Source organism: Equus quagga, chromosome 13, assembly GCF_021613505.1.
Source record: "Equus quagga isolate Etosha38 chromosome 13, UCLA_HA_Equagga_1.0, whole genome shotgun sequence".
Taxonomy (NCBI): Eukaryota; Metazoa; Chordata; class Mammalia; order Perissodactyla; family Equidae; genus Equus; species Equus quagga.
In genome coordinates, this window is record NC_060279.1 from 102656413 (window position 1) to 102668961 (window position 12549).

At 38.0% G+C, this 12549-nt stretch overlaps 1 protein-coding gene across 4 annotated transcripts in view; it reads right to left on the reverse strand.

Annotated features, from left to right (window-relative positions):
• Positions 1-373: 373 nt before the first annotated feature.
• LSM14A (LSM14A mRNA processing body assembly factor) overlaps positions 374-12549 on the reverse strand; it is a 49859-nt gene continuing 37683 nt past the window's right edge. For 2 of the 4 annotated variants that reach the window (XM_046681472.1, XM_046681470.1), the window contains 5 exons: positions 9951-10133; positions 9674-9845; positions 8378-8609; positions 3218-3274; positions 374-2300 (listed from right to left, as the gene is read on the reverse strand). In XM_046681472.1, the coding sequence (XP_046537428.1) occupies positions 3251-3274; positions 8378-8609; positions 9674-9845; positions 9951-10133 (611 nt within the window). In that variant the 3' untranslated portion in view covers positions 374-2300; positions 3218-3250. The remainder of the gene's footprint in view (positions 2301-3217; positions 3275-8377; positions 8610-9673; positions 9846-9950; positions 10134-12549) is intronic. The other 2 variants (XM_046681471.1, XM_046681469.1) reach the window with 1 other exon arrangement.

A 12549-nucleotide genomic window follows, 5' to 3' on the forward strand; every position in this document is an offset into this window, starting at 1 on the left:
TCCTGCTTTTGGAGGGAGAAACGATTCGGTAGGCAAGTTAAGGAGTCAGCCCTTCCCTCTCTCCTATTCTGCACCCGCCTGCCCACAGAGGGTGCAGTCCAGCCTGAGGCTTCCAGCTTGGCCTGTGCCTTGTTGGCTTAGTCTCCTCATGTCATGGGCTGTCACTCAGGAGCAGTCTGCACTCTGGATGGGGAGAAAGGGCTTCTAGTTTTACCTAAACATCTACAAAGATAAATCTTAGGGAAAAAGCTAGAAATTAATTTAGTTATTTTAGGGAATATAAACACGACCATAATTCTGCTCTTACATTTTAAAGATGCCTTTCGTTACGTTTCTTTCTATTGTAAGAGAATATTACTGTTTAAAGAGAAAGAACTTTGACGAACATTTTTTATTGTACAGTTTTATTCTGTCTTAGCATAAAAACCTTGCTTTAATATTGTAAGGTGCACTGCAGGTATGCCATGCTGCCAGTTGTTATTAGGGCACCAAATGCCCTAGTCAGTGACCCAGAGGGCTTGGAAAATGCGTTAATTCATACTTTCAGAGCATATAACCCGTATTTACAGTTTTTCTTCTTCAAATTGGCCTGGGACATCTCAAGCAGTCTACACAGGTATTGCCATAGCACTTGCTTTGATGTTCAGAATGCCTCAGCAATGTGTTCAATATCATGATTTGCGGGTCCTCCAAAAGGTTTTGTTGTTAACATGCAAGCAAACAGTATTAAAACAATATCATCTAAACTATGGCTGCCAGGTACTGGACCTTAATAATGAAACCAAATTACAAAACATCTTGTAGAGCTATACAAAAGATATAAAATTAAAATTAAAAATATCAACCATCTTTAAATATTCCAATTCTCCTACAGTGCAGTTTTCCACATCTTTGTCACTACTGAATATTTTAAGGAGAAAGTTAACAAAAATCAAAATAGATAAAAATATTTAAATCTTTGGATCCCTTTATTCCATGGCCTTCATAAAAACACAAAAGTGGCCAGATTTTTTTTCCCCACCATAGGTTAAAATATCAAAAAGATTTACTAGTAATTTATAACTAGCAATGAACTCTATACTGAGTCATCTGTGGGTCACAGGCCCAAGGACCAGTGTTCAATCTTAAAGGTTGCCAAAATAATTTCTAACATTCTGAATCTTCTTGAAATATACGGAATGAATGAGTCAAGGTATCAAGACAAAATTCCAGGCATATCAGCAAAAACAGGTTAATTGATGCCTAGTTTTATTGTCTTAAAAAAGGGGGGGGTACTTACTTGAAAATACAGCTAAGTACACTCTTATCTATGATTATTTACATTCGTATACTGAAAATATCTATTATTTGGACAAATCCTGTGATATGCCATTTGCTACAAAATGAAGTTCTTACAATGAGCATGAGTAATTTATCCTTTTTAGATAATGGAACAAAGTATCAAATCTTCATTTATGTTCCAAACACTAAAAAAAAAAAAAAATCAAAACTCTTAAAGCCTGGAAAGCTATGAAGAAAGACCCACCCATAGCTCTGCTCCACATCAACTTCTGCAAGGACACAGTATATTTGCTGACTTTAAAATGTTTATTCTTTAAAAAATTAGTTGCTTTTTATACAGCTATACAAAGTTCTTAATGTTTCTTTGGCAATGGAATATAATGGAATTTTACAACTATATAAAAAAGTTACCTTTGCCTAAGAAACAGTATTTACTGTGTGTACATAGTTGACTGACAAAATTCTCTACCATCCAGCACCCTAATTTATTGACGAAATAAACTACCTCAAAAAGGGATATTACAGGATTTCCAAAAAGAAATAAAGAAAGAGAGAAATATATAGATATAGATAGACAGACAGACACACACACACACCCTTCTGTGGCTCAAAACACAGTATCACGGCCCTATCCGCAGGCAACTTGCATTAATTGCCAAATACAATTTAGTGATAAGAAAAATCTTTTCAGTGATGAAAAAATACTTATAAGTCCCATCGAAGTACTGCTTAACTATACATAAGAAATTACCTAACCTTCTGCTATTCCAAATATATTTAATGCTCATTTTTTAAGATGAGCCTCCCCCCCCCCCCGAAAAGTAACTGCATTGTATCTTTGAAAGTAAGCAGAAAAACAAACAAACAAACAAAAACCCAGTGCTGGTGACAAATATACAGCAAATTCACTTCTTCATTCTTCGCAAAGACTGAAACCAATTCTCAGGACCATGAAGAGCTAGAAATTCAACTATTTTCAAAGACTTGTTTGTAGACTATGCAGCAACTTTGTTGTCTTTCTAAAAAGGAAAAAAAAATTAGCTCATGTTTCAATTATTGGTTTATTAATAAGTATTTCTTTCTAATTTGCTTAAGTATATTTTCCATTACCTTTAAATATACCCTCCTTTTACTTTCAAGTACAAGTCCATTTCACTGATTTCTAGGAAACACTCTTTGTAACTTTCACACCCAGGAGTAGCTCACTATTTGTTAACTGCATTTTCCAGTTAGGAGACATTAAAGCAGTGGTGTTGTGGGCTGTTCCCAGCAAGAAGGGCTCCCTAAGATACAGGCACACCCCACTCTCACTGGTTGTTGTCATAAAAATTTTTAAAAACAATGACAGAACTTAATCAAACCTTCAACATAGTAGTCAAATTCATCAAATACAACTGACAACACACTTTGGAAGAAGATTAATAAAATCCCTAAGTCTTTGATGTTCTTACAGAGCAATAAAATATTCAGACGGTAAAATAACATTTCTCCCCAAAGTTTCAAGCCAGGCGAAAGCAATGATTTAAAAATTCATTTTAAAAGGATAACTTTTAAATTTGAAATAAGGTCTGAAAATCAGAGAGTTGACTGGGAAATTAAAAAAAAATAACCAGGGAGAAAGCAATAAACATCTTAAGGAGCCTCTAGCTTTGCAGTGAGATTAATCCTAAACTGAGGGCCTGTACACACAGCCCCAGAGCCGGGGGCTTCTATTTTCCTCAGGACTAGCCCCAACTATTAGAAATATACATTTCCTATGTTAAAGACTTAACGTTATCTGTGTATATAACACCAAACCATTTGTACAATGTTATTAAATTGGAACACATTTGGCACGGTATAAGCTGATGCAGAAAGAAATAAGGTGAAGATGATCCCGCAGTCCCCCACCAAAGCCAACCTTCACATGCCCCGACTTTTTTTTTTTTTTTTTTACCTTTCAGAAAGATGTATGATCAATCCAGACATTTTAGGGTTCAAAAGCTGTGGTTTTCTGAAAGGTAAAAAAAAGCAAGCAAGAAAGAGAAAGAGGGAAAGAGAGAGAAGGGAGGAGGGGGAGACAGGCAGAAGGAAAGACAGGTGAAAACAAAAGGGGGAAGGAGAGAGAGAGAGAGCCATGCTGAGTCATTTTGGATATCTCATGGTCTCTGGACCCTCTCTGAAGAAACAAACACTCAAATGGAAAGCAATTTGTCTCACCCCCACAATGGTGGCTTAACCTCCTTAGCAGCAGCATATAAAATAGGAGCTGGCTACATGCTTACGATCCCCAACCTGATCTCCTCCCACCGAAAAAAGAAAGGCACCATAAGACCAAACTCACCACAAGTTTATGTTTCTAACATTATCCTTAAGGAAAATTGGGCCCAAAGTCAGAGACTGAGTTTTGGCTCTATTAGCCTATACCTAGATCAAGGGAGTTAACCTCTACAGGTCCTTGGTTTCCAAACTATCCACTGGGGGCAGGGTGGAAGAGAGGTTCCAGTTTAGCTGGTATTTTTAAGGAGTTCTAAAAATCTATGATCCTATCTTTACCTACGTTTTCATTAAACAACCAGGACTGCTTATGTTCACCCCAAAAGTGTAATGACTCATGCAAACAGAGCACAAAGAACAAAGCCAACCCATGACTTGAAGGCTGCTGCAAATGGCAATGACATCCACTTTTGAGAAGAAGTATTAGACGCTGTACAAATGAGTTAAACCCTTGAAGGTAAATCTCCTTTATGTAACAGTGTGCGCTCACTATTTCTACCTTTAGAAGTGCCAGAGGATAGGATTCAGAAAGCGTAGGCTGCTGAGATTAGGGCTCTAGTGGCAGACAGAAGTGTCATTCAACTTTGAAATGGATAATCAAGGGCTAGCCACACCGATGGACCTTCAGCCTCACTGAAGGCTGAAGGAGAGTATTGTTAATCAACCTGATAAGCACTTACTTCAAGCCCACTATGGCTCCATGCTGAGCAAGGTGTTTTGGTGGAAAGAAAAGTAGAATATATATTTACTAACACCAACAGGCTCCCATGTAGCTGGTGATGCGGAACAAAACAAAATACATGAAATATAGAACAAGAGTGTATTTAAAATGTGTGTCAATGAAAGCAGATACCATAGGAGGTCAGGAAAGGAAGAAATCAGTGGAGGAAGGAAGAGAAGTTTCTAAGGTTAGAGCAAACCTTGGGCAAGACTACGAAGGGTAAGTGAAAGTGAGCACCTGACTTTTAGCTGTGCCTGTCTCTCCACCAGACTATTAACACCAAGAAGGCTGGGACTGTATCTGTTTTGCTTACCACCAATGTCCAGTATAAAGCTTGGTATATATGAAAACTTCAACATATCTGGTCAATGAATTAGGTTAGAGTTCACACTGTGTATAAGAGATGACCATGAGTCAACCTGCTTGAATCAGACAGGATAAAGGGTAATAAGAAATAGGGCTGGATATATCAAGTGGGACCCTCAAGAGAGTAAGAAGAGCAGGCAGTGCAATGTCACTTTAGAACCTTCTAACCATCAGGGCAACACCTAAGGATCTAGTGAATCTATCACTCCTTGAAACACCCAAGCAGAGGTTGGACGATCTGTCAGGGATACACTAGCGTGGATAAAGACTCATACCGACAACCTCTACAATGCATTCTAATTGTGCAATATATGTGAGAGGAATTTTAACTAAGGGTTCAAAATGACCGGACAGTGAGAGACAGCTCCAAAAGAAATGTTTGCATTAATAAGTGCATGTACCATGCACATAGGGGTTACTCAAAGGTTTACTGCTGATTGTTCAGATAAACAGTCCAGTCTTACACAGACAACATGACAGCTGTTTTTTCAAATACCTGAAAAATTATCATGAAGAAGACTATCTATTTTTTGGGTGTTTACAAGGGTAGAGTTCAACTAGTTGGTTGAAGATAGAGGGAAAAAGATTTTCACTCAAATTGTGCATATATCTGTGAAATCCCAATAATAAGTACAGCCCTGGGGTGGAACAGACAGTCTTACGAAAAGTAAGTGCACAGTCCCTATAAGGGATACTACAGAAGAGGTTTATGGTTTGGCCAGGAGGTCAGACCTCTGAGATGCTTTCCAATTCTGCGACTTCAATGATCTTTAAAATGTGCATTTGAGGGGCGGGCCCCATGGCTAAGTGGTTAAGTCTGCATGCTCTGCTTCAGCAGCCCAGGGTTTGGATCCTGGGCGCAGACCCAGCACCACTCATCAAGCCATGCTAAGGCAGCATCCCCCATAGCAGAGCCAGAAGGATCTACTACTAGAAGATACAACTATATACTGGGGGGCTTTGGGGAGAAGAAGAAAAAAAAGATTGGCAACAGATGTTAGCTCAGGGCCAATGTGAAGAAAAAAAAAAAAAAGTGTTGAGGTCATACTAGAAATAATTACTAAAATTCCCATTGGGATCCAAGTCTAATTCAAAGGTACTTTTTCTCAAACCAAGCTGACTCAATGTGGTCTTCAACAAGGAGTTGTCATAGGTTTCTCAACAGGCAGCTGATATGCCTGAAGTGAGATAAAGAGAAACTAAAGGTCTTCAGACCAACCAGTTGGCAGGGACATCTCAAAGGAATGAATGTGGTGATACGGAAATGGGCCATGATCATGGACACCTCCATGCCCAGGAGAGTAAAAGAATGGTATACCATTAGCCAATGCAAACACTGGGAGGAGGCCAAGCTAGATGATGGGAAAGCAAGAAGATGATTTTGAGGAAGGTTAAGTTTAAGTAAATTATAAAGACACAAGCAGGTGAAGACAAGACAAACGGAAGTGAAAGCATACCAAGTCCAAGATGAAAAATTAATTAGAAGCTATATAAATCGACAAGTTCAGAAAAGGGAAGGGGGAAGGCAGAGAGAGAGATGGGGAGGGAAGGAGGGAGGGAGGAATAGTGCTCAAGCATATGAGATAGTGTAACATTAAGTGTGAGTGCTTGCAAGGAGAAAACTGAACATTCTAGGCTGAAGGGATGGGTAAAAAGATCCTGAGATAGGAATAAGCTTGGTACTAAACAAGAGCAAGAAGGCCCGCTGATCTGCAGCCGAGTGAATGAAAGAAGGACAATCCCACTGGCAACAAGGATTAGAGAAAGTACTAGACTTCTGACCCGGAGAAGTACATAGATCATGAAGCACATTATAGGCTGTGCTGAGGAACATATGTTGTTTTTATAAAGAAAAAACTATCAAGAATATACAAAAATTAGGAAGAAATACTCTAAGTTGGGTGAGTGGTCATCAGTGTCAAATATCGCAGTGAAATTAAAAGCAAATATTTGTGAAAAGTCTACTGAATTTTCTAAGCAAAAGGTCACTAGCAACCTCAAGAACAGTAATAGTGAAAGCAAGGGCGTTCTGTAGTCCCTAAGACAAAGTCTCCCAGCTGGAATGGCAAGAGTGAGAAGTCCTCCAGCGGCATCAAGCTACTATGACTGGATAGCCTGAGCTAATGACTTGAGGCTAGTTTTCAGCAGTCTTGGCTGTGATGACACAATATCAAAGGCATCAAAATTAACAGACCAGACCCAAAAGCTACTAACACTGATCCTTCAAGAGCAATATCAACGATGGTCAGTTTTAAACATTGGACAATGAAATTCCTGCCAGCAGGCCTTTCTGTTTGCAGCTGCCCTCTGCAATTCCAAGAGACCTCTTGACAAGGGAATTTTGATCCTTTCTGTGATTATATACCTTCCTCTCCACTATCTCTATAGTCAGAAACTAGGATAGTGACATTGACTCAATTTACAGACTCCTTTAAATAAATCAGGCATATAAACATACTATACAGAGCTATAGCATTTTCTAGCAGCAGTTTCCAAATGCCAATATATCATGATACTTTCAAGACCATGGTAAAATAGGAAAACATAGTTGAGTTTTCCACAAAACTAAATTAAGAGCACTGACTCAGGAACAAACTTACTACGTTCAAGACCCAGCATCATCACTTACTAGCTGAACTTGGACAAGTTATTTAATATCTCTATACCTATTTCCTCACTTATAAAATGGAGATAAAAATAGAACCTACCTCACAGAGTTGATGTGAGGTTTAAGTGAGTTAATATGTGAAAAACATTCAGAACTATGCCTGGTACACACAAAATACTATACAAATATTAACAGCCATTAAAAGCATAGTTTGCCTTTCACTCCAGAGTGACTGTACCGGAAGGCCGACTGCAGCCCTCCGTATCCCCAGGTTCCGCATCCACGGACTCAACCAAGCGAGGATGGTGCACTATGTTTACGATGTGGGACCTGTGGATAAGGAGGGCTCACTAAGGGACTTGATCATCCGCAGATTTTGGTATCTGAGAGGGGCCCTGCAACCAATCCCCCCAGATACTGAGGGACAATTATACATCCTTCCTAGCCTCTTTTGGTGTTAAAGCATACTTTGTAATATGAAATAAAGGTGATACTAAATAGTCCTTTTTTGTATAATGTCTTTAGTGATCCCCTGTGCCTCCAACAACAAAAAATAATTTTTATTTTTTATTTTTCATTTTTCTCCCCAAAACCCCTGATACATAGCTGCATATTTTCAGTTGTGGGTCCTTCTAGTTGTGGCACGTGGGACGTTGCCTCAGCACAACCTGATGAGCGGTGCCATGTCTGCACCCAGGATCCGAACCAACGAAACCCTGGGCTGCCGAAGTGGAGGGCGCAAACTTAACCACTCAGCCACAGGTCCGGCCCCAACAAAAAATAATTTTAAAAGGAGAAGGAAAGAAACAGCCCTAAACTCAGTCTCTAATAGTTTTTTTTTGGAAATTTTACCAGTCCATGAAATCTAAAACCATGGTTCTATAATAAAAAGACAAAGAATATCATATTTTAATCTCTTATTTCCTTGAACTGAAAATAGTTAAAAAAAACTTTGGACTCACTAGCCAAGAAGTTACTATTCCTTAAAATTATATAAACATTCTAATCAGGTATATCCTCCCCTGAAAAGTCAAAATGGAAGTTATACAAATGCCCCAAAAATATTCCCCTAAAACAGACAAAAGTAGAAACATTTTTAGTTTCATCAGACAGCACCAAACCCCAAAGCATATAATAATACTTACCCTATATTCAAAATCTGCAAACTCCCTGCCTCCACGACCTCCTCTGAATCCACCACGAAATCCTCGAGGGGTGGTGAAAGTACCACCTCTGCCACCACCACGCCCTCGGCCACCACGGAAACCAAGACCTCCTCTGCCTCTGTACCCTCCACGGCCACGGTTTGGACGAAGTGGGATTCCAAATGTTTCAGCATTTAATCTCCTTTCTTCAGCCCAGGTTGGTCTCCGTTCTCTATCATTAGAACAAATAATCTTTAGTATGTCAGGTTTTAAAAGAACATTTTTTAGCAAAACTCAAGAACATTTTTTAGCAAAACTATGTAGCACTAACTCCCAAAGAAAGGCCAAGTAACTCATAAAGATCAAATAAAAGTAAGCAGCTTATCTAAGTCATCACAAGCAATTCATGGCAGTATGTTCTGATAATATTCTGTTAAACTTCATGTGAAAATATGACTGGTATTACTTCTTGCAAACACAGTTGATAAAACAAAGAAACATGACAACAGCCCCAATATAACGGGAATTCACATATAATGGGATTGGCAATTAATTGGCTGCCCTCCCCACTCAGCCCCAATGGAAGAGAGGGCAAAACCAGGAAAGGAAATTGTCTCAGGAAACCAGGAGATGGAGGGTAGGTCCCCGAATTCCCAGTATGCTCCTGGCCAAACCTCTGAACCTGATGCCTGAAGTAAGTGTTTGAATTGCTGCTGCTGTTGCTGCCCTAGAGCTTAGATAATCACAAGACTTAGAATCATCCCCATCCACGTTTAAACTGAAGTAGACAACTGCCACCAGGTGGCACCAAACTGCAGCCAGGAGAAGGACAATTTGGATTGGGTAGCAGAAACTGAGACTCTTAGCTTGTTATGCCAGGTCCTTTAATTAACCTGACAATTTTCTAGACCCACATATACTGCAACACAGCAGAGTTTTACTGTATCAGCAAACTTCAAAGTAACATTAGCACTTCTGGCCCTGGGTTGATTTGAACTACACTGTAGAGGGATAAAGTAAAAAATGTTATTTAGATATGAGATAAATGCTTCTGCTTTAATTATTAATTTTCAAATGTGAACACATCCCTAAACAATAGTTTATGGTTATTTCTTTTTTTTAAGGGGTAATATCATTTAAAATTTTAGTATAGGTTATTCTCTTTTGCAAAATAAAACATTAAAAAACTATAGTCATTAGATATTTTTAAGTATTCATTAAACTTTGTGAATTTATAAGAAATCATTTCACACTTCAGCCTCCTAAGAGCATTACGAGCAGCTTAAAAGACTGTACCTATTATCGTCACAAGAAATATTATCAAAGAAGGATTTAGTTTTGTCATAATAGCAATTAGGTCCAAGTGGGTCTTCTTCATCTGCATTTCCTTCACTGTTTTGGGTATCGACTCCTGAGTCTCCTTTATCTTCACCATTTACAGGCTTCTCCTGTTTCTCAAGCTTATCTTCTAATGAAAAACAAGCACATACCATAAAAGTCAAGGTTTGTACTAAACATCCATAATTCACAAGTCAACTAAGAGTATTTTCTGAGTAGAAAAATGAAAACTCACCTTTCAATTTAAGTTTATTATGAAACTCTCTGTCGATTTCCTCCTTGTTAAATTGTGCATTTGCACTTTCAAAGTCAAAGTCTTTCTCAAATTTCATTGGACCATCTCGTCGAATACCAAATCTTCCCCTGCCACCTCGATGACCCCCACGCCCTCTCCTTGGAGCTGAAGGAGCACCTGGAACTATGTTAATAAAGAAAGAATAAGCTGGTTTAGGACAGAAGCTATTATTATGATCTTTATATTAAATGGTCAACAACAGAAATGCTTGTAAGTTTCTACTTACAAGTTTCATATTACTATATTTGTATTTCTTTATATAAAAAAGAAATAAAAGGGGCTGGCCCCGTGGCCGAGTGGTTAAATTCGCGCGCTCCGCTGTAGGCGGCCCAGTGTTTCGTTGCTTCGAATCCCGGGCGTGGACATGGCACTGCTCATCAAACCACGCTGAGACAGCGTCCCACATGCCACAACTAGAAGGATCACAGTGAAGAATATACAACTATGTACTGGGGGGCTTTGGGGAGAAAAAGGAAAAAAATAAAAAATCTTAAAAAAGAAAAAAAAAAGTTTCACTAACGTTTAATATACAATGGGCTGAGAATAGCACACATGAAATTCATATTCATGGGGCCCACACTCATAGATGTTACTGACAGAGTGCACAACCAGTCAACCTGGGAACCTCCTCCTTTTTTTTTTTCTCAAAAGATTGGCACCTGAGCTAACATCTGTTGCCAATCTTCTTTTTCTCCCCAAAGCCCCTCAGTACATAGTTGTACATTCTACTTGTAGGTCCTTCTGGCTGTGCTATGTGAGATGCTGCTTCAGCATGGCTTGATGAGGAGTGCCATGTCTGTGCCCAGGATCCAAAGTGGCAAAACCCTGGACCACCTAAGCGGACCCCGTGAACTTAACCACTCAGCCACAGGACCGGCCTCCGGGAGCCTCCTGTACTGAATTACTGTATACTCCTTGAGGGCTGGAGCTTTGTTCCGCTTTTATCCCTAATGTCTTCCAAGTACCACACACATAGTGGATTCTCAAAATTTAGGAAGCCTTTTATGGTAAAGATCACAGGAACCAAGATTTATAGTAAGAAAAATAAATGAATACTAATCAGCACAAACTGCAAGGTAGGAGGTGTTATTTCCACATCACAGGTAACACAAAAGAAGCACCAGGTCTGAACCACTTCAACCACTTCCTACTTCACCCTTACTGTCTCCCTTTAAATGGCTCCGTATTATTCAAGTCCTTGTGTATTTATTCTCTCTACAATATAATACAATAACAGCATTTATGAGGTATGATATAGCAATACCAAAGCAGCATACATTATAGTGAAAACTTGAGAACCCAAATATCCAACACAAGATTTATTTAACTTAAATAGTTAAGATTAAAAAAAAATAAAAGAGAATATGAAATAGTATTTGATTTAACAGAAAAATACAGAGGACAAAAGCAGTATAAATTCAGTGATCATAATTATGTGAAATGTTTAATATACACTGACAAAGATCAGAAGGGACTACAGAGTAACAGACAGGTGGAAGTTTGGCAAAACTGCCCTAGTTTGAGAAACCAAACCACAAAAACCCACAGCAGCGTATCCAGACACCTAAATCTAGACAAGCAGGATGTTTAAAACATTCAACTCTACTATTAAAAATGCCTTGGCCACAAGCCAGGAAGCACAATCTTTCTGTCTTAAAAACTATTTAAGTATAGTCCATGTTTGTAAAATCCTAAGAAAAGAAAATCTGAAACAATATTCACTGTTCTGTTAATGAACCTCTGGGGGATGAATTTTGAAGGGCAGTGAAATATATACTGTTATTTATTATTTTATGTAATTTTTACATGATGGAAGTATGGCAATTACTTTATTTTGAAAGAGGGGTCCAAATAAAAAAAAAAAAAAAAGTGAAATACAGTAAACCAAACCAAAAACTGTACTTTATGGCACATAGCATACACAAAACCATACAAAAATGTACAGGAAAAATAAAGTGTTTATACATTTAAAAATATCATATATAGCTTGCTAAAATCACTTTCCAATTATTACCTATGTATGGTAATTACACATTGCCTCTATTTTTTAATTTGGAAGAGTTTTAAATTATAATTTATTCTCTAATAAATTTTAAAATATTAATAAAACGGATGAATTTGGGGTAAATGTTACAGATTACAAAACATATAAAGTAAGTATACAATCTTAATCAATAATCATGAAAGAAAGTTAAAGTTCTTGAACAATTACTTCAAAAAGAGGACTCAGGGTTTAAATAATTTTGATGAGAAAATTTTCCAAACTTTTAAGGTAGAGATAATTCCATTCCTAAAAGCATAGAGAACAATGAAAGCAATTTTATAATGCTAACATGAAACTGACACAAAAACATAAAAAATACAAGAGACAGTAGAGAAGAGGAAGCCATACAATGATGTATATATTAAGTGTACTAACCCTACTAGCAGATAACATTCAAGAATATATTAAAAGACAATTGCTTTACCATCAAGTAGGGTTTATTCCAGAAATGTAATGATGATTTTAAAAAAGCTTTTATTCTAAAATAGACACACA